At 43.6% G+C, this 22,698-nt stretch overlaps 3 protein-coding genes across 5 annotated transcripts in view; 2 read left to right on the plus strand and 1 right to left on the minus strand.

The window, feature by feature from the left end:
• The window catches only part of UNC80 (unc-80 homolog, NALCN channel complex subunit), a 113,395-nt gene extending 109,926 nt beyond the window's left edge, over positions 1-3,469 (plus strand). The window contains exon 65 of the mRNA XM_057389866.1: positions 819-3,469. Within this exon, the coding sequence (XP_057245849.1) occupies positions 819-1,091 (273 nt within the window). The 3' untranslated portion in view covers positions 1,092-3,469. The remainder of the gene's footprint in view (positions 1-818) is intronic.
• An 845-nt stretch (positions 3,470-4,314) lies between these two features.
• RPE (ribulose-5-phosphate-3-epimerase) lies at positions 4,315-6,791 on the plus strand. The gene is given in 7 exon segments (XM_057389865.1): positions 4,315-4,532; positions 4,534-4,615; positions 4,618-4,737; positions 4,817-4,956; positions 5,520-5,654; positions 5,812-5,898; positions 6,310-6,791. Coding segments are annotated over 7 exon segments (885 nt in total). The 5' UTR covers positions 4,315-4,334; the 3' UTR covers positions 6,433-6,791.
• A 3,713-nt stretch (positions 6,792-10,504) lies between these two features.
• The window catches only part of KANSL1L (KAT8 regulatory NSL complex subunit 1 like), a 60,023-nt gene continuing 47,829 nt past the window's right edge, over positions 10,505-22,698 (minus strand). For 2 of the 3 annotated variants that reach the window (XM_057389864.1, XM_057389862.1), the window contains exons 10-15: positions 22,197-22,321; positions 21,239-21,363; positions 20,377-20,431; positions 14,944-15,056; positions 13,303-13,456; positions 10,505-12,699 (exon numbers count right to left, since the gene is read on the minus strand). In XM_057389864.1, the coding sequence (XP_057245847.1) occupies positions 12,451-12,699; positions 13,303-13,456; positions 14,944-15,056; positions 20,377-20,431; positions 21,239-21,363; positions 22,197-22,321 (821 nt within the window). In that variant the 3' untranslated portion in view covers positions 10,505-12,450. The remainder of the gene's footprint in view (positions 12,700-13,302; positions 13,457-14,943; positions 15,057-20,376; positions 20,432-21,238; positions 21,364-22,196; positions 22,322-22,698) is intronic. The other variant, XR_008967035.1, reaches the window with a different exon arrangement.

Here is a 22,698-nt window from a genome sequence, read left to right on the forward strand (position 1 = left end):
TCCCCATCACATASAGTGTCCTTCTGGACCTAATTGCCAAGGCAAGCTTTCCTCAACAGATTTTCACAGCTTGCTCCCTGAGAGATGCCTCCTTAAGGAAGGACTCTGCTAAAGCCTCAGGACTGTTTTAGCAAAAGCATCACATTGCAAAAAAATTTGCTTGTCCAACATTTTTCTGCGTTGGACCCCACAGAGAATGGTGCAGGGACAATCCCAGTCATCTTTTCAACACATCAGTGACATTGAGATCACTTTTATATACCCAGATTTCCAGCGTCTTTTGGGGGTTATGTCCTTTGCCACGAACAAAGGAATGATCTCTGTCTTCAGAATCATGGAATGAATCACAGAAGGGTTTGGACTCATTCCATGTCCTGCCATGGGCTGGGACACCTTCTACTAGACCTCTAAGCCCTGTCCAGCCCAGCCTTGAACACTTCCAGGGATGGGGCAGCCACAGCTTCACTGGGGAACCTTTTCCASTCCCACACTATCATCACAATAAAGATTTTTTTCTTAATACCTACTGTAAACCTACTCTTAGTTTGAGGCCATATGGTAAGAAAGATGAAWTGAGGAAGTGTTAATGACTGAAAACAGAGAACCTTTCTGATCATTGTTGCAAATTAGATTCATCAGCAGAACTATATTATTGTTAGGGMATAATATTAAGGGATTTATAATCTGCAAGTGCCTGGGTCTTTATGGTGAAATGTGTATCTGAATGAGAAAATACTTTATAGACCTTCCTTTCCTTTTTTCCCCCCTCTCCCTTCCTACCTTCTCTGAGCGTGACCACCAGCTCTCCTCAAATGCAGAGCAAGGCACTCTCTGCTGAGAAGGAGAAGGAGAAAGAGGAAGGCTTGGAGTCCCGGCCAACAACAGCACAGAGCACCCCACCCACCCAGCTCTCTGACACTGAGGACTATGCTGGCCTCGAGACCACCAGCTTGCTGCAGCATGGGGACACTGTCCTGCACATCAGTGAGGACAATGGGATGGAGAATCCTTTGCTGGCCACTCACTTCACGAGCTTCACACACGTGGAGCTYGGGGAGACCGATGTCGATCTAGATGAATCTCATGTTTAACTCTTGGGGAAGTGCAGTAGTGGGGGGAGAAAGGAAACGTGTATCTTTCAAGTTCCCTGCTAAATAATAACTAATTAAACAAAGAGCACTTTATTATCCAAAAGTAGGAAATAGCTATCAGCCAGTTGCTATAGACTGGCAAATTTCTGTTTGTGTGATCTATTTCAGTTCAGTTCAGTTCTTGCCACGTGTATAGGCAAGAGTGGTCCATAGAGCCCTGATCTGGCAGCTAATTACTGTGATCAGCAGCCTCATTGGSTAATGGGCTGTTGGACTGTGGAGACAGAGAAGCCTCTTCTGAGACTGTGCCCAAAACTTATTTTTGTAGGTTTTTGARAGGAGGGCTATATTGCAGCTGAATCCAAGGCTCTTACAAAACAGTGAAAACACTGACAGGAAGTAACAAATCCAAAGCCTGTTTTTCACAAGCCTGGGTCCACTGTTTCTAAATTGCAGAGCATCAACAAGCACCATGAAGCAAGCAGACTTTAAAAATTTTCTGGCACTGCAGGCTTTGGTTGAGTTTACTTTTGTCTGTTAGTTCCATTCTACTCTGTAAAATACTGCCTTTTGTGCTACAAAAATACTTGCTCAGTAAAACTAAATACAGTGCATACCATACGCAGGAATGCACGTGCTGAGCAGACACAGATGGGCAGGGATTGGGTGGTCTGCAGTTGGTATAAGTAGCCCACACTGTCCTGCTTTAATGTACTGAGCTATTCATCTCCACAGCTTAAAAAAAAATACCCTAAGAGACTGCATCTGGAATGCATGGACCTCCTGGTCCCAAGCAACTGCYCCACTGATGCTGTTGGATGTACTTGGAGAGATTTAAAGTAAATATTTATATATAACATTTTCATGTTCCTATATATATATATATATATTGTAAAAAGAGGTGGATATTGCAGGGCAGAAACTTGATGAAAGAATCTATTTTTTGCATGCTGAGATTGTATTTTAAAAGGTTCCATTTTATGTACGTAATGTTCATGGCTGCAAGTATCAGATAAATGTATGTAACATTTCTAGAAGGTGGAGATCCCTGGGGGGATCAGCTGAAGTCATAGCTGAGTTATGAGTTTTGCTGCAGCATCATGGAATTGCACTGAATTGTGAATTCAGCCATTAGCTGCTGACGGGCAAAGTGCAAAATAGCTGTGAAACAAACCATGAAATCATCAGCAATGCCCAAAGGTACCCTTGGGAATCATACACTACCTTTTTTGGCTCACGTTAGACGAACTGGAGTTTATAATCATGTCATTATTGTGCAGAAGAAAACGCTCTGGATCATCCAGAGTATCTAAAATGTGTTAATTACCACTTTTGCTCCTGAGGACTTGCAATTTGGACACACACATCAGAAACGAGCCTTACTAAGGAGGGAATTTACATCTTTCTAGCCATCTCCAAAGAAAGAACTCACAGCTCTCCTCACCAGCTCTGAAATAGCTATTGAAGTCCTATCCTACAAATGGCTGYCTTGCTGCTGTAGTGCAGCACACAGGTTTTCTTGGGGCTTAGAAAATTACCCATACACCTGACAGCAAGTTTCAGCCTGAGAAGCCCACGGAGCCTTAGGCAGCGCTGCGTGGCATTTGCCAAATGCTCTCATTTGACAGGAGCTGTGCACACCAATGTGGGCAGGGAACTCAYCCACATTAGACCTCTGAAGAGAGCAAAAACCATCTTTCTCCCAGGTGCTGAGTATGCTCTGCTCTCACTCTGTTGGTGAGAGATGGAGAATCTCAGCACCTCTTGGGAACAGCAGGGCAGAAGAAGCTATTTTTATAGTGCACTGCCTATATCCCCATATATGTGGGGCGGTATAATGTACAGGTGGTACTCTTACACAGCTCCAAAGGGTACCTGTAYTTGTAAGAGAGGTGTTTAGGTGGAGATAACAGTGTCCTGACGGATATCCTGGACAACAAACTGCTTCCTYTGCTGACCAAAATATGCTGTACTGCTTCTTATCTCCCTGGTGCACTGGAACTAGTGCCAGCTACCTAYAGGATGCTGCTTTGGATTAGCTCCKAGCTCCGAGGTCACTTCAAGAATTGCTGAATTCCAGATGCTAARTTTTTTTTATTAATGTTGATGCACAAATGAGAAAAAAAAAACCTCACAGCTTCACTCTCAAGTCCCAAGGTASGCTTGGTCAGTAGCCATCAGAGGGTGAGGAGAGCTTCAGACATGAGCTGAGTAAGTAGCTGGGGCACAACACATACAGAATTCATGGCACAATTTATAGTGACCTTTTCTGCTGAAAACGAGAAGGAAGCATCTTCTTTAATGAAAAGCAGAGGCCTTCCTAGAGTACTCTACTCTAGAGATGACTAAATAACTGTGATTTACTTCATTTACTGTAGTGTATATGATAACTTTCAAGTTTCCACTGTCACAGGTGAATCCACAGTAGTAAGCCATAGTAAGGACTAAAATTAGTCTTGTTTTAATGTCAATCCTGCTGGAAATCAATGCATCTTATAAATGATGTAATCTGTAATTTAGTTTTATCCAGGTGGCTGGGCAGCTGGTGTTGGTTTTGTGGGATGATTGTTGAGAGATGGCACAGWCAGGCCAGCCCACCTGCCTGATTTCCCATGTGTTTTACTGTCATATCAGCTGCATTTAATGCCGTCCTGATGAGGTGCATACAAAGTACTTTAGCTGGTCTGTGCTTTCCTCCAGTATCTCTGTACCAGAACTGGCGTATTTCTGCTGTGAAGACAAACGATGCTGCTTTACATAGCGTTAGAGGCCTTAAGCGCATGTCATGTTCAGCAATGCCCGCCTGTGCCTGTCTTGTCCATGCGTCGGTCGGTCCCGCTGCCTCAGCATTTAATGCAAACGTTGTCCCGAGGATTAAATACAAAGGAACGACGGCAAAGGACAGAGTTCTGTGTTTGAGCCTCTTGCGTAACACGGTCGGTCTCTCGCGCTCCGAARGGCGGTTTTGTTCCGGGATAGCGATGGTTTGTTAATTTACCCCTCCGCTCCCAGGCTGCGGAGGCCGCCGCAGGCCCGGTGGCTCTGCCCGGCGTGGGGCTGGCACTCTACTTTTGGGGGGATAAAATACACTTCGCTGGGAACTTAAAAACACTTAGACAAGAGTTATTACTATTATTATTATTACTTCCGTCAGTTTGGGCCCGAGGGCGCGGCCGGGGCGGTGCTGCTGGAGCCGGTTCGGCACGTCAGCGCGGGCGGAGCGGGCGGAGGCGCGGCCCCAAGATGGCGGAGGCACCGCCTCAGCCCTCCCCCTGCCCGCTCGGCCCCCCCACCGTCCCGGCAGGAGCCGCGGCAGCAGCGATGGCGTCGGGGTGTCGGATCGGTCCCTCCATCCTCAACAGCGACCTGGCGGCGCTTGGTGCCGAGTGCAGCCGCATGCTGGACTGCGGGGCCGACTACCTGCACCTGGATGTAATGGACGGGTAACGCCGGGGGCGGGCGGGAGCGGCCGGGCCGGGGGCGCGGGGGGCGGGCGGAGCGGCCCGCCTCTCCCTGTCTGCCCGGGCTAACCTGCGGGCGGGCGCGTCTCTCTCTTCGGCCCCAAGACACTTCGTCCCGAACATCACCTTCGGCCACCCCGTCGTGGAGAGCCTACGCAAGCGGCTGGGCCAGGAGCCCTTCTTCGGTAAGGGGCGGGGGCTGCGGGGCGCTGTCCCTCCGGCAGCGGGACTCGGCGCCACTGGCCGCTCGCTCTCCTCTTCCAGACATGCACATGATGGTGGCCGCGCCAGAGCAGTGGGTGAAACCCATGGCAGTCGCTGGGGCAAACCAATACACGTTCCATCTGGAAGCGACGGATAATCCCGGGGCATTGATAAAGGATATTCGGGAGAATGGGATGAAGGTGAGGGGAGTACACGCTGTGCTCTGCTTAAGTAATAGCGGCCTTGCTGGCAGGCTGTCTGCGGTGACCCGAGGGAACGACCTGCAGCTGTAAGGGGAGGTTTAGGTTGGMTATCACGAAAAGGTTCTTCCCCCAGAGGGTGGTCAGGCTCCCCGGGGAATGGTCATGGCCCCAAGGCTGCCAGAGCTCCAGGAGCATTTGGACAATGCTCTCAGACATAGGGTGGGGTTGGTGGGGTATCTGTGCAGGGCCAGGAGGTGGCCTTTCATGACCCTTGTCAGTCCCTTCCAACTCAGGATTTGATTCCATGATTTTATGAAAAACTCATTGCTGCCACTAATGGTGATCAGAGATTGGTACATGCAGCCCTAACACATTGTGCGTGAAGTCAGTCTTCAATTTTAGTGAAGAAAATTGGTAATTTTTAAATAAAGAAGCCTGTTCTTCTGCCATTACACAGACACATAATTACTTTCCTAGGAGTGTGTACTGAGCTCAGGCCAGTCTTGCTCTGAGGTGCACTAATCCTAAAGTGCACTTGGATTTGTCTTTCCTCCCTACAGGTTGGCTTGGCCATCAAGCCTGGCACTACAGTTGAACATTTGGCACCTTGGGCCAATCAGATAGACATGGCTTTGGTGATGACGGTAGAACCTGGGTTCGGAGGGCAGAAATTTATGGAAGACATGATKCCAAAGGTAAACTACATTTCTCTTTTGTTATTTATTGAGCTAAAAGATAATTAACAGTAGGGAAGTATAATGGTGAAGTAAATAAACCTTATCTAGATGTGTAAGCTGTGGGGTGGCAGCTCAGTGTGGATCTCAGTGCTCACCTTTTTRTGTGACTCCTTAGGTTCAGTGGCTGAGGACACAGTTTCCCTCCTTGGATATAGAAGTAGATGGAGGAGTTGGACCYGACACCATCCATAAGTGTGCAGAGGTAAGGGGTTGCAGCAGAGCAGCATTCCCAGTCTGTGCTGAGAGACTTACCAACTCGCAGAAAATAAGGCTTTGGACAAATTTTCTTTAGAGGGAACAGTAAAACACATTTAATACCATAATCTATTTGAGATCTAATCTTGTGCCTTTTTTATAATAGTGCTTGTTGAAACATTCCCTAAGGTAGAAAAGATTGTTTCTTATATGTTGGTGTAATGTGGAGAAATTGCATATTTGGGGAAGAGTTAGTTGTCTTTTCTGAACTTGGTTTGGGGTTGTAGTTAAGAGGTATGTCACCTGTGTTCCAYGTGTTGCACACCAGTCGAGAATTCACAACCTCCAGTGTTTTACAAGCAAGCTCTGTGTGGTGGCTCTGTTCCGTGTGACTCAGCAGGTGTTTGGTATCTTCCAGGCAGGTGCCAATATGATCGTGTCTGGCAGTGCTATTATGAAGAGCGCAGACCCGAGGTCTGTGATCAACCTGCTCAGGAATGTGTGTTCAGAAGCAGCCCAGAAGCGCAGTCTGGATCGATGAGATCTGCCCAAGCCGTGTTCCAGAAGGCTCTGGGTGTGCAGGAGAACCCTTTTCTGGTGCTTAAGGGAGGGCTGGATGGACACCAACTACATAAACTTCTTGCTGCTGAACAGAGGAATCATGCCTTCGCTGCAGTGAAGCAAGCAGCAGTGTGAAATGTGGCTGTCTTTCAGGGTTGGAAATGCAATGGTTTGAACCTGTCTTTTGATTTTTTGGAGGCTGATTTTGTGGCACAACCTCTAATGCTGTCTGGATTGAACTACAGTCAATTTGTTGCTTGCTAGAAGAGTGTAGCATTGCCACAAGAATCTCTCTTGTGGAAGACTCTTAATCAGATAAACTGCCTTCTGCTGTCTGTATTTTGTCATTTGATCTGCGCATTCCTACAAAACTTTTCCACTACTGCATTAAACACCCCTTCCTTGGTGTGGTAAGTTCTTCAAGCTGTCATAAATTAGTGGGTTTGGGAATAAGTTTGGGGAAAATGCAGCTTAAGAGGGCTACAAAAATCCCATTGATGGTAGAAATGTTTCTGTCTAACAGCAGTACTGTCTCTATTGCATAGAAGTACTTGACTTGTGTAAATCAAGCATCAAATAAGTCAGTGTAGCATCTTTACCAGATCACAAAGTAGGGATATCTTCTCATTTACCTTTCAAATAGTCACTTAAGACAGCTGTGTCTGAAATTCCTGGAAGTGATGGAATTCCTAGGAAGAATGGTGCTTTAATATTCTTCAAAATAACTAAAAACCTTTGTCTTRCCGCAGTTTCCTTGGTTTGTATGTATGTCTGAGTAAATGATTCAGATGGTAACATACCGAAATGCTGCAGATATATGTAGGTTGAAATGCCTGGAGATGGGTCCGTAAAACAGCTTGTGGAACCAAATAGTTGTCATTCCTTCAATTTGCTCTGTTTACAGGCCTGGCCTGTTTAGGCACATAAAAGATGAGGTAGAGTGCCCTTGAGGAAGACTGAGCAGGCAATTTTTAGATAGACCCGCCTCCCACGGCTCTAATTAGGATGGCTGACTCTTGAAAATTTCATGGTATTGTGTGGTATTTTTCCCTTTAAGTTGCAATTACAAAAGGGTTGCAAACAGTCTGCTGCCCTGAGAGCCAGGCCAGGTGGCTCAGCAGCCGCAGTCAGGCTGTTGCCACAGGGCCAAAGTCAGATCTGTTGTGTTGGCATGGAAGCCAGGCAGGTTTCACCTGGCAGCTGCGGAGGCAGTGCTAGAGCTGGTGCCGCCCTTCTGAGCCTGGGGCCCCGCAGCAAGGGCCACTGCCCTTGGTAAGCAGGAGGAGCTAAGGCTAGTTCAGACAYTCAGACAAGTGTCTCAAATGCCTGAACTACTACTTTTTCTTAGTGTTTAATTGTGGTTTAGGTGAACAAATGTTGTTGCTTCCTGATTCYGCTTGCAGCCCCATTTGGGGCCTAGCAAAAGAGAAATTGTCTGGACCTACTATACTGAGAGGTATTTCAGAAGAGGTTTTCCAAAAGCAGGCTTGGTCCTGAAAGACTAYAGTCCCAAGGGCTGTTGGTGGTGTGTGTGTGTGTTAGAGTAGCTTTATTCATGCTTCTGGAAAGAGCCACAGTAGTCTAATGTGTGCATGGACAAACAGTCACGGCTCYGGTAGCTAAAGTGCAGGCTGGACAGTCACCAGCTGCTACGAAAATGCTAGTTCAGGATGTGGAGTCTGTTTTTTCATGCTGTTGAAAGCAGGACAACAGCTGTAGCATGTTAATCTCCTGCAGTTGAGTGTAAGCTGGATTGAAAGGTAATTTCTGCTTTTTTCCTAATTAATTTGTGGGTGAYGTCCAAGTTGTGCTAATTAATTGGTGCTACTAGGCTTTGTGGGACCATATGGTATGTTCTCTGTTTTCAGGTTTGTAGCCATTTTGTAGTTGTTTCAAAGCTGGTAAGTTTGCACTTGCATTGACTCTTGGGTTGGGAGTCTTGTGGGAGAGATTTAACATCCATCAAGTAAAATTACTTAATTGCTTTTTTGTCTAAATCCCACCCAGGTGGGTATATGCAGGTGACTCCTGCTGCAGCAGCTTTTACACAGGGTTAAATCTGCTAGTGACCACATCCATGAAATGATAGTAATGGATGATTCTTCTTTAATGCTTAAGACTGTTTGATTTTCTCACCTCTGTATATTTACAGAAGTGATCTGTTTGGAGCCTGTTCAGGCCTGTCCTCCTGTACTCAGTAACAAGCCCAGAGTCCCAGGAGTGGAACTGAGTACTGACACAAAAACCCAGAGAGCTGCTTGCATGGMCTCCCCAGGGCTGAATAAACCCCAGGCTCACTTGATGTTGCAATCCTCTGATAAGGTTTCAGCAACAAGGGAGAGCACAGCCTATGGTATTGAGGCATGTGGTCTAGAGCACTCTAGAGTGATCTGACTGCACAGGTCTGTCTGACCTGGAAAGTGGGATGAAAACAGCTTGGACAGAGCCAAGTCAGGCTAGGCTTGCTGCACAGGGTGGTACAGCCCACAGAGTGAGATAAAACACTGCAGGAGACACACAGAGAGCTTAGTTTAATTAGAATTTAAAAATTCATATTTGTACTTACATTCCATTAAGGTCCTGGATGCAGAGATGAAGCGTTTTAAACCCTCATAGCAGCAGGAAGCAGAACATAGGTGGTCTTAAAAAAATGCCTCAATTGAACATAGTAAATAAAGCACATGGGAACGGGCTTTGTGCAGCTGCAGACACCCACTTTCATGTGTGTGTGGGGGGSAAATTGCTGCATTATGTTTTAAGTYGGTATTTCAGTTAGTCTGTGTAATACCTTGAGCCACAGCAATAAGAACAGCACTAACAGCTGTTTTCATAGTTTAACAGCCAAAGAGAGGTTGGGTTTTGTTTCTGGGGTTTTATTTTCTGTTTAAAACTTTGAAAAGGAAAGAAAACCAGCAGGGAATTCTGCACACTTTATGGCTTCAAGGATGAGCTTGGCTGTGAGCTCTCGGCCCGCTTCCTTAACAGGCACAGCTTCCTCATGACACCAGTGTTCATGTAAAACTGGACGTCGGGAGGTGGGAGCCCAGCTGTGCCAAGACATGGGCTGCAGGCAGTAAACCAGAGTACTAGTGCTGATTCCAGCTGCATGCAGTACAGGGAAAAATGAAAGGAGAGGGCTTGTCCTGGAACCAAGTTGGAATAAGCAAGTTTTCTAACCCTGTGCCAGTACTGAAATGCRGCTGCTGAAAGATCAGGTGCCTCCTTGTCTGGAGCCAAGACATAGAGTGGAGTCAGGGAGGGCAGAGCACAGGTCTCTAGCTTCTTGAGAAGCACCTTGCCCTGTGCATGCAGCGTTGCCACCTGGCCCTGCCAGATGGAGGAATGGTGGAGGGGGGCAGGTAATGGGGGAAAGCAAATGGAGCCTGTTCCTGGGCCCCCTTCCCACTGGCCTGCGCCTGCCACACACACATGTTCTGCTCACCTGATGGCAGAGCCCCTGTGCACCACCAYTGCATGGAGCAGCCCCATGCTGGCACCATGGGAGGAGGAACAGCTCTGGCACCGTGCTCCAGCAGCCACAGGTTGCTGTCAAAGGCCTAGCCAGCTGAGAGGCAGGTKTTGGAGAAAAGATTCCTGCCAGGGGTGGGCTGGGGTAATGACCAAATGGATATTTTGCTTCTGTCTCATGCCTGCCTGGCCTTTCTCTAACTATCCTTTTTATTGCTGACTCGCAAGGCACTAGCTGGTTCCCACAAGGGCTGGCAAGAACATGAAAGACTGGACACAGCAAACATGCTTCCCCTTGTCYGAACCATTATCCACCTTYTGCAGCCCCTGCAGTGGACAAGGTRSCCAGCAGCTGCTTTAGCCCGCACCAGGGCTGACCCTGCAGCCACATGATGGTTTGGCACCACAGCTGGGACCTGAATTGCAGTGCAGAAATGCTCTGCAGCTCCCCAGGCTGACCAGATTGGGGTAACGCAGCTTCTATGACACAAGGGTGTCTCAAAAGGAGGTCTTTGGCCTCCTTTTTAACACCTTTGCCTTTCCACCCTCCMGTAAAGAAAAACCCTTCTGTAACCCTTCTGTATTTCCATTTCCTGAGAGCACTTTCAGGACATGGAAGGCAGCGGGGCTGGCTGGCTGRTTTACTTGGTCTGTCCAAGGACAGGAGCTCCTCCCACTGCCCCAGGGATCAGCCAACAAAGGAAGGCCTGACCTTACAATAAAGCTGGGTGAGAGCTGATCAGATCAGGCTTCCCAGGAGTAGACACGGGTATGGAAAAGACCTGCAAAACATCTGAGACAAAGATTCTAGAAACCTTTTCCTGGCAGCAGATGCACATGCAGGGCAAGAGGGAGGGCAACACACACCTCTGTACTGAGGCGTAGAAGGGGCCCTTGGCCTCACAGCATGTGAGTAYGACAGCAAAGCTGCAGTGGGTTTGCAAAGCCATTCGGAGGCCAAACAGGGCTCTGTGCCAAGASGAAGTACTGCTGCTACTTTTTCACTTCTAGAAAGTCATCAAATTCAGACTATATACAACATATATAGAAATAACTTTTAATTAAAAAATCAACCTTGCATCACAGATCATTGTATCTGACATTGAGGCAAGATTCAAGTTTAAGATAAACCAGTGTTAAAAAAGTGTTTAAAAAAATAATCAGAATGTGCAATAAACTACAATGTAGCAATAGGTTGTAGTGTTGAAACTTTACTGAACTGTTTGCATATGCCCAGTGTATATTTCCTGTCATTTTGACCAAAAAAATAAACTGACACTAAAACTGGGTCATCTGTCCAGTGCAATTCCAGATAGTACATATGGAAGAAAACTGCACGAAAAACAGAGACTCCTATKAAATTGCCTCCAACTGTCCTACACAGAAAAATTGCCTGTTGATGGATTATACCTACATTCAGTGTTTAATCTTTGTTAATACCTCTTGGGATTGCAGATACATTCCAAGCTATGCTATTTAGATGCAAGTTTAAACAACTTGCCTTTGTTTTTTCACTGTGAGTGGGAAATGAAAATCTATCCAGAATCACAATGGAAAGCTTTGGGGCTTTTTTTTATTGCTCTTCAAGGCATCAATCATCTTTTCCTTTCCAGTTAGTCACCAAATGTTGGCATACTTATGAGACTCTTACAAGGCACTGTACAGAAATTGGAACAAGACTTTAACATATTAAAGCAAAGTATTATGAGCCTCATCAGCTACTGAAGGACTAAAGAAGTAAGATGACCCAAACCACAATATTCCATGGGCTGCATCACTGATTTGACTTGACCCCTCTTCCCTTCTGTCTCTCCCTCCCCACAGGCCCAAAGCAGAGACCCTGCTTTCCGGGTGTCACACACATCACCTATGGCAATGGAGTGGGTTGCTTCTACCTTATTGCTTGAGGACATCAATATGAAACATGYCCTGGCACTGCTGAGAGATAACCACAGCACTTCAGCTAGATACAAGGCTTCCAGAGCCCATTTGAACTGCRGATTCTCACCTACTCTTATATACGCAGTTTGACAGGTTTTTGCCTCATGGTCATGGCACACAGGAAAATAATCTGAGGCTATCGCTTATCCCCGCTGCTTTCAAGTAGTTTTTCTTCTGTTTTCAGTTGAAGTTGTTGGATAAGGTAGGCAGCATCTCCTGCTGCACCACAGTCCACTAAAATCAGATATGCATTTGAAAACAAACAGCCAAAGAAAAGGATGATTATTGACAAATGTGGCAATAAGACAACAGAAAGTGAATAGTGCCAGCAATTTATGTGCGCCCACTCCCGACATGGGGAATATTAGACTTCCAGCTTGAAATAATTACTTTCTCTTGGGGTTCAGGAAGAAGAAAGTGTTGTCTTTGGGATTAATCCTGCCTGTTACAAAGCAAGAAAGAAAATATATTATATGCAGCTAACATAAAGGTTTTGAATTGTGCTGTCATATGCTGTGTGAACAAGAGATTTTACCTTACACTTCTCTCCACCATAATTGGCTTTCTTAATGAACCACATTATTCCCTGTCACCTTTGTTTTCTCATACTGTTGCTTCCCAGACAAACGCTTTTGCAGTCTTCTGACTCTTGGGTAGATTGCTTTCTTGGTGGACAGCCATTGTCTGGCAAAGCAGTGGGTYTGCCTGGAGTGCAGGGAGAGTCACTGGGGAAAGCTGCACTTGACATTTCAGTCTSATTCGTCACTTGATCTTGGCACAGTAAAGCTTCTACCTCTTCATCTTTTAGTGGGAAAACTCGAGGTTCCCACAGCCCAGACTGAAAGGAAGCAGAAGAGTAGGAGTGAGGGTGRAAAAGAGGAAAGAGAATAAAAAGGGATTTCAGTTAAGTCTGAACTGATTAACTCTCTGCAGAATCATCTGCTATCAAGTAACAAATGAGTGTCTTCSTTTACAATCTTTGCAGGCCTCTTCAGATAAAGAACATATACAGCACTGCTAGGCACCAGGATGTAAGCTGGCTGCACATGGTTTTGAACTAGTAACAGACCTACCTGTGAATAGACAAGGAGGCTCCTTCCCACAATGCCAGACCATTAGGATACCTGACCCCCTAGTGGCCAGGCCTATCTGGAACCCTGGCCAACATCCCTGAAAAAAACATAGCCTGAAAACAGCCCTTCCATACTTACCTCAAAAATATGTGCCATGTGTTCTAAGCAATGAAAGTTTTACCTGTTGACAGATCTGGGTTAATTTACAAGGCATAGCAATGTAATTCTAAAGAGGAGCACTACATTCAGTGCACATTAACTMGGGTGACAACCCTGAGATTCTGATCAGTGAGACAGGAGAGTATCTTGAGGTTTCTTTGTTGTCACTGAAGACCTGACCAGGCCTGGAAGCTACTGCAAGCACCCACCTTCTCTTCCTGACTCTCCCTGCAGTGTGGTGCCATCCCTGAACAAACAGAGCTGTGGGTTTCCGCAGTTGGGTCAGGAGCAGGGTCAGCAGCGCAGTGGTCTTTCTGCACTGGGTCCTGGCTGTGTCGACCATCAGCATTTTTGCTGTAAGATCTAGTGCAGAATTAGAAACAAATTTTAAGAGCTATTCCCTGCCCTTCCACATTTCCCTGAGCAGTTCACATTTTCTTTTCAAAGTGTTCAGTTTCCCCATACATGCTACCTCTCTTCTGCTTGCTTAAACCAAAGAGTGGTGTGGTTCTTGCCAACCTTGTGGGCTGGAGCCAAAGCAAAGCACYGTGTGGGGAGCTCAGTGGATAAAATGGGTGGGACAGGCACACTGGCTGCAGACAGCTGGTGACTGGTCCCACTCCTGTGCCTTGCTCCACTTGTGCACCAGAACTGTGATCTTGGACAAGAGAAATCAGTGAGCCACAGGTTGTTCCACTCAGGAGAGCAGTATCACCCACAGGAACTTGTAGGGTCCAAACTGTACTGTCAGCACTGTGCCAGTGCAACTTGAGAGGCAAGTCCTTGGGCTTTCTCTTACCATTTCTGTTCTGGACTCAACTCCAAAGCAATCAAAAATGTAGTAAGATTAAAAATTTTGACTTCATTCTTAATAGAAATTTGAACTAAATATAAAATAGTGGCATGCGTCTGAAATGCCAGGTGGAAGCCTGACCTTGCTCATGTCAATGAGCAGTTTACTTCTGAATTCAAGCAGCACTAAGGTTTTACTGAGGAATTCCTAGTTTCATAATTAAGCTACATATAGAACTTTTGATTTTTCATAAAGCTGGGAGCTTTTCTGTTCAAGATTGTTTAAAGTAGAGTCCTTTAAYATGGGTAAGCTCTATTTTTACCCTGCATTAAAAATAAAGCGATCTTTGACTATTTATTCCTAATGTAATCGTTCACTTTTAGACAAGAGTAAACACAAGCATATRATAAGCAGCAGAAAAAGTTATCCCAACATTTATAGGCTGCTTTTTGTCCTGACAGCTTGCAAAGTGATTTATTGAATTCATTTTCCCAGGGCCAAACTCCAGATGCAGCTTTATGACATTTGCTCCAATATACACTACTTTTTGCAAGACTTTTAGTGGTTGTATTTAAATCCAATGAGTTCTGCACCAGATGGCAAGCCTGTGAGAATGAACTATTCACACAATGACCTTCTAAGTGTAAGGCCCTTGGTACAGCCCACGAGCCTTCAGTAACACATCTCTGAATGCTGTGGAGTTTCATCTGAGTCAGGTGAGTGAAGGGCTCATGATAYACTGAATGGCTAAAGTCACAGTATCTGGGAGTGGCACAGTCTAGCAGAGCTCTGTGTCCTGTGAAGGAGAAAGACAGTAACGTTCAATAATGTTTGTTCAGTAACACCAGGTTGCCTAATTTCTGTAAGTATGCATGCCTCAGCACTGCCTTCCCTCTCCAGCCACAAAGTCAAACATACCTGGTACTGTCCCTGAGGAGTTAATTAATGAAGGGTGCCCTCATTTTCAGACTTCTCTGTGACACCATTTCTGACACTGCTGAACCACAACCCACACCAGGTTCAATAGGAAGGCTCCCATCAAAGCAAATACACCTGCCTGCTGTTCCTCCTGGGCCAGCGGCTTTGCTCCCACAGTGACCACCTCGCACGCTCTCTTTCTTCGTACTTTGTGTGACGCAAGGAGAAGGCTTTGTCTGACAGGTCTTCTACCTGCAACGAGGCACAGGGAGAGCTTGCTGTCATTATGGACATCAGTAGAAATAACACCAATCACTATCATACAATTCTGCAACGTTCTATTCAACAAACAAGAGAAGGCAACATAATGCATGCTTGCACTGCAGAGGTATGTTTAAAGCATTCAGCTTACAAGAGCTCTGATGTACCAGATGCTGCCATTCTAGCTTTACTTCTTTACATGTYTGTGGTTGACCTGAATGGATATAGAAATTGTACCCCCTCCATGCAACAAACACATTTTTCTCTATTGTGAGAGACAAAAAATTAAAAGGACAAGTATTCATTTGCAAATCAAGGCAGTGTTAAAAGTACTTAAGCAAAAATCCCAACAGTTTTGAGAGATTRCTTTAGGAGGAGGCTGTGAGGCAGCAGGATTTCCCAGGTTTGAGATCAGCAGCRACTTTGATAACTCCACAAAGAGGAACTTGGCAAACCTGAGATGCCACATTCCTCCTGCGAAACCAAACAGAAAATGGCTTCTGTTTTGAAGAGACTATTTCTTACCCAATGGTTTGCATGATCYCAGTACAGCTTAAACCAACCCCAAGCAAGTATTTAACCTGCTCATAGTAACCTTCTGCTTGYTTAAGAGCCAGCTTTTTAGATAACAGATGTAACTATTGCACCTGACCTTCACTGTGAAAGTACAGTCTATGTTTCTCTGGTGACAACATACCAGGAAGTTTGCTCCTTAGCCAGGACTGGCTGAGGAACACTTTGCTGCCCTTCCCCCTCACTCCCCTTATGGCARGGGGAGCTCTTGGCTGGACCCCTCCGGCACAGCTTGCAGTTGTTTCAAAGTGCTCCAAATCATTCAAAGTTCACCTAAAAAGCTGAGGATGGCAGAAGCATTTGAGTGCTGCAGCCATGGATTTTATGCCAGCTACTCCCAAATCAAAAGCAGAGAAATTCTTGGAAAGAACTATTCCTGGTCATAGCAGCTGTGAAGCTGCACTGCCAGACCAGTTCTAGACAAGAGTAATACTAATAACCAGGGCGGTCATGAAAAATAAACTGCTTTTTTTTTTTCCTAAAGCAAAATCCTCAGTGTTTATTATACAAGTAACACTATTTATCTTCCAGTTGAGTCTGTAAAATAGAGAACCAAATGCATGGTCCTCGCTGCAGTGCCAGGTACTGCCATAGAGTCACTGCCAGCTGAAAAGGCTTCATCCTGTTGGGTTTCTGTGGAAGCCATCCCTGTATCAAGTCTCTGGTTCTTAGCCATCATGGATATCATGGCAAAGTGTCACAACCAATTAATATGATCCCAAAGGCTTCATTTTGATTGGAATCAGACACCAGACCCATATGTACAACTGGCTCCCCTGTTTCTCCTCAGCTCAACACTTGACAACAACCTTCAGACAAGCAGGCTGCTTTGTTTGTTGATCTCATCACTCCTTGCTGAAGGCTCCTCATTGCTTTTCTATATTTATGTTAAACTKCTTTGTTAGCTGCTGGTTTCCTTTCATGAACTTAATGGGCTTTTATGAACTCAGTGGGCACATGAACTTAATGGGCTTCCCCCTCTCTGAAATCCACCAGCTCTGTCACTTGGAGGGTACCAGAACGGGCTGCATCTCAGTTCACATTCTCTTTTTCCAAAGTCAATGATGTATAGTGTGAACGTGAGAATTTATGAACTACAAAAGTGTTATTTCCTCTGGGAAAATTCAGGATTTTTCTGTGCTCAAATTTCCTTTGAAGTGGAAACAAAAGCACATTTGGAAAGAAAAACTTGAGAATTTGAAAATACTTTTCTTAGCAAATKACCGAAACTTTTCATGCTGGGAAGAAATTTCATTTTTAACAAGCTTCCATTCAGAAATTCCTCTCCAAGGAGTTTTGAAAAATACAGAAATAAGCCTTGTATGTTTTCCATAGCTGGTGAYAGCAGATTTAGCTACTTGTTTATTTAAAATGAAGTCTACTCTATTCTTTTGAACACTAGATTTTCCTATTTAAAAATTATTCTCTTTTCTATGGATAAAAATTTCATGACATCAGTATAGAAGTTCTCTACTTGGTTCAGTACACCCTCCGCCCCTCCCCAACTTTGTAATACTTTTATGTATTTCCTCTAACAARTTTAGGTTAATTTGAAGTCCTGTAACAGGAGAAATTTGTTATTTTTCCCCACTAAGGTTAGTTTGAAAGATAAGAAAGGAAGTGTCATTCCTCAGTGGATGAATCCAGCAGTGATGTTGAGAAAAAAGGCTATGGGGAAGGCCTGTTTRTGAGGCATGTCTAATGATTTTACTCAAAGAAAACTAAGCTTTGGATGCCCCCCATGACACTACTGTGCATTAATGTTGAATAGCACCAGGAATATTTCTGAAAGGTTCTCAAAACAACAAAATCTGTGTTTCACTCTTTGGCTCCACAGGAAACTCTGAGTCACAGGCCATGGAAACACRCAAAACTAACCACACACAGAATTACTCCAAATAATTTGTCATTACTAAAACAAAKGTCTACAAACTAAAAAACAAATCTGACCATTACAATTGTGCCTTTCCAGAAACTTTAACCTGAACAAAACAAATAAAAACCAAAATAAAACAGGAAAATCTGTGCTACACCCTCCCATGCCTTAAAGCAGTAARACTGCAAATTCATACATGCAAACCAGGAAACTCAAATGTTCTATTTCTAGCATGTATTTTTAGAGCAAGTAATAAAGCAGACATAGAGAGTAGATTAACTTTTGCATTGCCAATTTTGTTCTTATAAGGCAAAACTTCCAGAAACAAAAATGCATCCATAAAAGGTAAGCTTTTTGTATTCAAAAGAAAGTCACAGAGAATAGGCCTGATTCCCAGAAAGTGCTGAGTTCCCATGCTTGGAAGTGTGKCTCATGTGGAACATGACAAATTGGGGACCCCACTTTTTTTGTAACTTGGCAAATGTTGGGTGCGAGTCTATTGCATGGATACAGGCTGTTGCATTGAAAGCCTCTAAACAAAGAAGACAGAGAGGAAGGAGAAAAKAAAAAGTTATCCAGTGGCAGAAATCCCTGACTACTACTAGATACAAGGACAATTTTGAAGTTTTTGAAGTTTGGCTATGCAGAAGATAAAGAAGTAAAGAAACTATTATGTAGTACTACAAAAMGTTTTTAAAGATGTAAAATTTCCAACACCACCATAGGCTACTATACAGTGAAATAAAGAAAAATAACGTTTTATATAAAAGCAGAAAGTATATTTTGCCTTCCCTTGTGYTACATGAATGACCTACTGAAGCTTGCCTTAACTTTAGCAAATGGAACAATTTCAAGAGTGTCAGAGCACAAGTCTGTGTCAGAAAATGCCAACAGGTAATGGTGTTGTTTTCTCATGTTTTTTTACAAACTTACTCAGTAGCAAATGTCATTTGGCTCAAAGCTAAAGCAAGGAAGTGGAAGAATTATGATCAATCACCTTTTCTTAGTACTCTGAAAAACATCCAAACCAATTAACATGATCCCAAAAGAAGGGGGGAAACTGGCAAAGGATGATTTACACAAACATCTTTAGCATGTTTTTCTTGTCTGACATCTCTCCTTCTCATTCTACACAGTATTTTACAGACAATACAGAAGCAGTGCACCACAGCGGGAGGCAAACCTGCTGTATGGTTAACTCAAGTTATTTCCTGGTCATGATGAATCATATAGGATGGACTGATGCCAAACACAAATGTACTGGAAGGGCTACTAATTTAGACATTAGCCCATGAGTTTCAGAGAGATACCTTGAGGTCTTTTCAGCAGAAGACACTAAAAGCATGACACGTCATCTCTATGGAACCTGAAATCTACACAAGAAATCCACCGAATCCAAGCATATCCCTTTGAAGCCTTGAATACAAATCACTGTTGTAATTCTTCACTCCCCCAGGTACCAGGACAAAGAGAGAAATTAACTCAAGGAGCAGTGTGCCCTTGCTGCCTTACTAGTTATTCTCCAAGTGATTTAATGAAATATTCTTGCAGCAGAGTTCTACTGTGTGTGAAATGTGACCATCTTGCTACAAAGGAAGAACAGGCATGTATTCTGCTAGCTGAGATGGCACTAAGCCAGAAATTGGTGGGTGGAAGTGACATAAATTTGACCACAGATTTCACAAGAATTTCTCAATTGCAGGGAAAAGGCAGGGGCACAGTAAGCTTTTCTCTTCCTTCCAGCCGAAGAATATGTTGCCAAAAAAGTGCAACTACACCAGGTAAGGAACTGAGACCATGATGCTCTCCTAAAGGAAAGGTTATGGAGAAGGTAGCTACAGACCTAGTAAACTTCTGAGGAAGCTCATGTCTTTGTGGAGTGTGTATTTTCTAYCCCAAGGGAGTGACATAATGATTTGTTTACTGAGCTTAACATAACCTTCTACCTAAATGCCATCTTTTTCTACTGCTATGGCACCTGAACTACTTTTGTAGAGATCCCCTCCAAAAGCAGCTCACGAACAGATATTGTGGATAAAGGCAGGAATACAAGTCCTACAGTTAAAATTGGTTATAGTGGCAGAGACTGGAGGGAGATTAGAGATGTCCAAAGCAAAACTGACAGGTTTCTGGAAAAGAAGCCACAAAAAGATTGGAAGGACAGAAAACCAGCCTAGAGACCAGTCTTCGAACCCCTGATTATGGGAGAAAGGGACCACTAGCTGCAAAACCCATGGACATTCCCTGAAGAAAAAGGTAGATTCTTATGTCTGGAGGAAGCAATAGTAGCCCACAATATGCAAACTTAGCTCAACAGGCAGGCAGGAAATGCTGAAGATTATGTTGTTCCTGACAAAGCAGAGAAGTTTGTTCCCAACAGGAGGTTTGCAGGAAAACAAACGCTGAAAAGATAACAGGAAATTTGCTGGACTCCCAGGCAAGATGCTTAATTATCGTGTGATGAGCAACATGCTATAGGAACTGGCCATGGAAGGTGAGGATGAGWGAAAGGATTGTAGCAGGTGGCCCCTGAAAACAGTCACACTGGGAGAGGCAGCATGACAATGCTCAGGAGCAGGGCAGCAGAGCCTGACTAAGTGACCCTCTGGGTGTGCTGACTGCACAGCAGCAAGGGACACAAGGGCCAAACAAACAATGAACAAGGRMTGGTATACTTGCCTTTCTATCTTCCACTGCAGTGGTAAGACACATTTTCACAACCTGATACATAATACTTTATTTTTGAAACTTGAAACTTAGTGGGATWTGTATGAASTCAGTGATTTCAGAAAGTATGCACCAATTACCCCAAATATATACTACTTTAAATAAACCTAATGGTTTAATTAAAATACAGCCTACCTCTTCTTCATCTGTTTGAGATTTTTCTAAAGGTTGAAGTTCAACAACTCTCCAGCTAGAAATAAGATAAGGAAAATTAAGTTCAAGGTGCTGGTAACAGATGACTGAAATCTATATTTTCCTTTCCCAGCTTGGTACCTAATCTTTCCTTTTCCTAACACAGTCTTTGAGCTATTGAATACAGTTAACTTAAAAAACAATATAAAAGCAAATATATATTATGTGTTTAAAGTACAGAACAAGTGCATTTAGCACTTCAGGCAATGTGCCGGTGAAACACTGAACTAAGCAGTGGAGACCAATTAACCTGTTCTAGAAATCTAAAGATGTTCTCTTTCTAMRACAAAGAAGAAGAAGGTCTCTAGARTCATGGAATATAGGCCTACACTGCATGGAAAGAAATAAGCTTATTCTACTGTATCAGCATGGCTAAATTTAAAAAATATATGCAAAATGCATTCAATTAATTGAAAATAGTTTACTACTTTTTTCTGAACACACAAAAAAGAAAGCAATCTCGAAATAACTAGTAACTGCTTGCCAGCCTTTATGATATAATAAAGGCCATGATCTTCAATACAATTAAGATGATACGAATCTACTTCTATTTTTAGCCAATCTATGCATCTTCCACCTGTCTGTGTATATCAGACTATTTCCCCTGTGCTATCAGCTGTCCAGTCTTCCCTGACTTCAGTCACCTGAACTGAAGTGCAAAGATTAAAAAAACCCAAGTGCATGAAAAGATCATYTTAATATTATACCTCCATACCTTAATATTTTAACTCCATGTTAATKATATTCTATTTAATGTTCTCATGTAATTTTGCTATCTTTGTAATGAAGGTAGTCGTGAACAAACCTTGGAGTMAGGATTTCTTTGTACTGTAGTTTCTCCAACTTTGACGGTGCCACCAGCGACATGGGAATAACAATGTTGTCTATGTCATAGGAGCTTTCACTTCTCAACCTCCTCCTTGAGTTRTGCTGAATAATATAATCAGAAGAGGATGTCATCTCAAATCACAGGAAATACATGTCAGCAGAGAAACATTACAACTTCACAAGGAGACAGTCTGAAATTTAATGGAAACAGACTATTCTGAAGGGCTCATTTATGTGTTCTTTGATGATGGTTGACTCAATGGAATAAAAGAGTGTGCATTGTCTGAACTATGGGCGACACATATTTAAACTCAACTCTGCATTAAAACATGATGACTTACAGAGAACTGGTACACCATTAGGTTTAGCAAAACCATGGGACCTATATCTGAATGCTGTTGTGAATTTTCTATGAATTCCAGTAAAAGAGTGTGTTTCTGYAGGGACTTCACTGAGCTCAGTTCTGCTGCCCCTCAGCAAATCTATATACCAGGGATTTTGCCTGTATTTCCGCACAAAAGATTTTAAATAGGGAAACTGAGAGTTAACAAATTTTGTGACTGTTTTTCCCCATGAGGCCATTTTATAGAGCTGCATCAAGAAAAAGGGTCATAAGAGCCCTAGTGTAAAACTGGGAACRTAAGTCATGGCGTATTTAATGAAATTTGAAAAACAAACAACCACAATGCTGATAAATCAAACTTACACTCCAGTTATATGATCTGCAAAATTCTTCTACAAGCATCTATTTTAGAAACATCACGTACTCAATCTGGAATAAATTAGTTAATGTAATCCACTTCATTCACTGTAAAAATGCTCTGCACTATCATATAACAATAAATTAGATGTAAAAGGTGTGTGACTTTGGATTATTAATTTGCACAACTCTCTGTTGATATTTCAGTTGAGACAGTGATACATTTTTGGTTTACCTGTGATGAAGTGCTGTGAGTAGGCCGACCCATGGTACTGACAGTGCTCGTGGCAGCAAAACAGCTGTGGGACTCAGGCTCTGCATGTTGGAAGGAGAATGTCTCAAACCGAGCGTTAGTTTCGCCTGTCATAAAAAATAGCAATAAACAATACATACCGGCTGTTTGGCTATTAAACTGCAAATATTTTTCCATACAGTAATAGTAAAGTCATTTCTGGAAGCCCACAGTGAGCCACTTAAAATTTACTGGATACTAAAAAAGTACATCTAAATAAACACTCGCTACTCATCCTGTAATTGTTGTTCCACAAAACTCATCCCTCTTACTCTACGGAGGATTTCTTCTCATGGAACTAGCTTCATATAGGCAAATCCTGACTCTTTTTTTCAGGAGCTGTCATAAATTCTCCCTGTTTCTTCCTCAATAAATGATAAAACTGGCAGCAAGGGTAACAAGCAAAATTAGTTTTGATCTCCAAACTAACAGCAGTTTCTTCTTC

Source organism: Malurus melanocephalus, unplaced genomic scaffold (genome assembly GCF_030028575.1).
Source record: "Malurus melanocephalus ecotype Western Australia unplaced genomic scaffold, MMel_1.1 scaffold_20, whole genome shotgun sequence".
NCBI lineage: Eukaryota > Metazoa > Chordata > Aves > Passeriformes > Maluridae > Malurus > Malurus melanocephalus.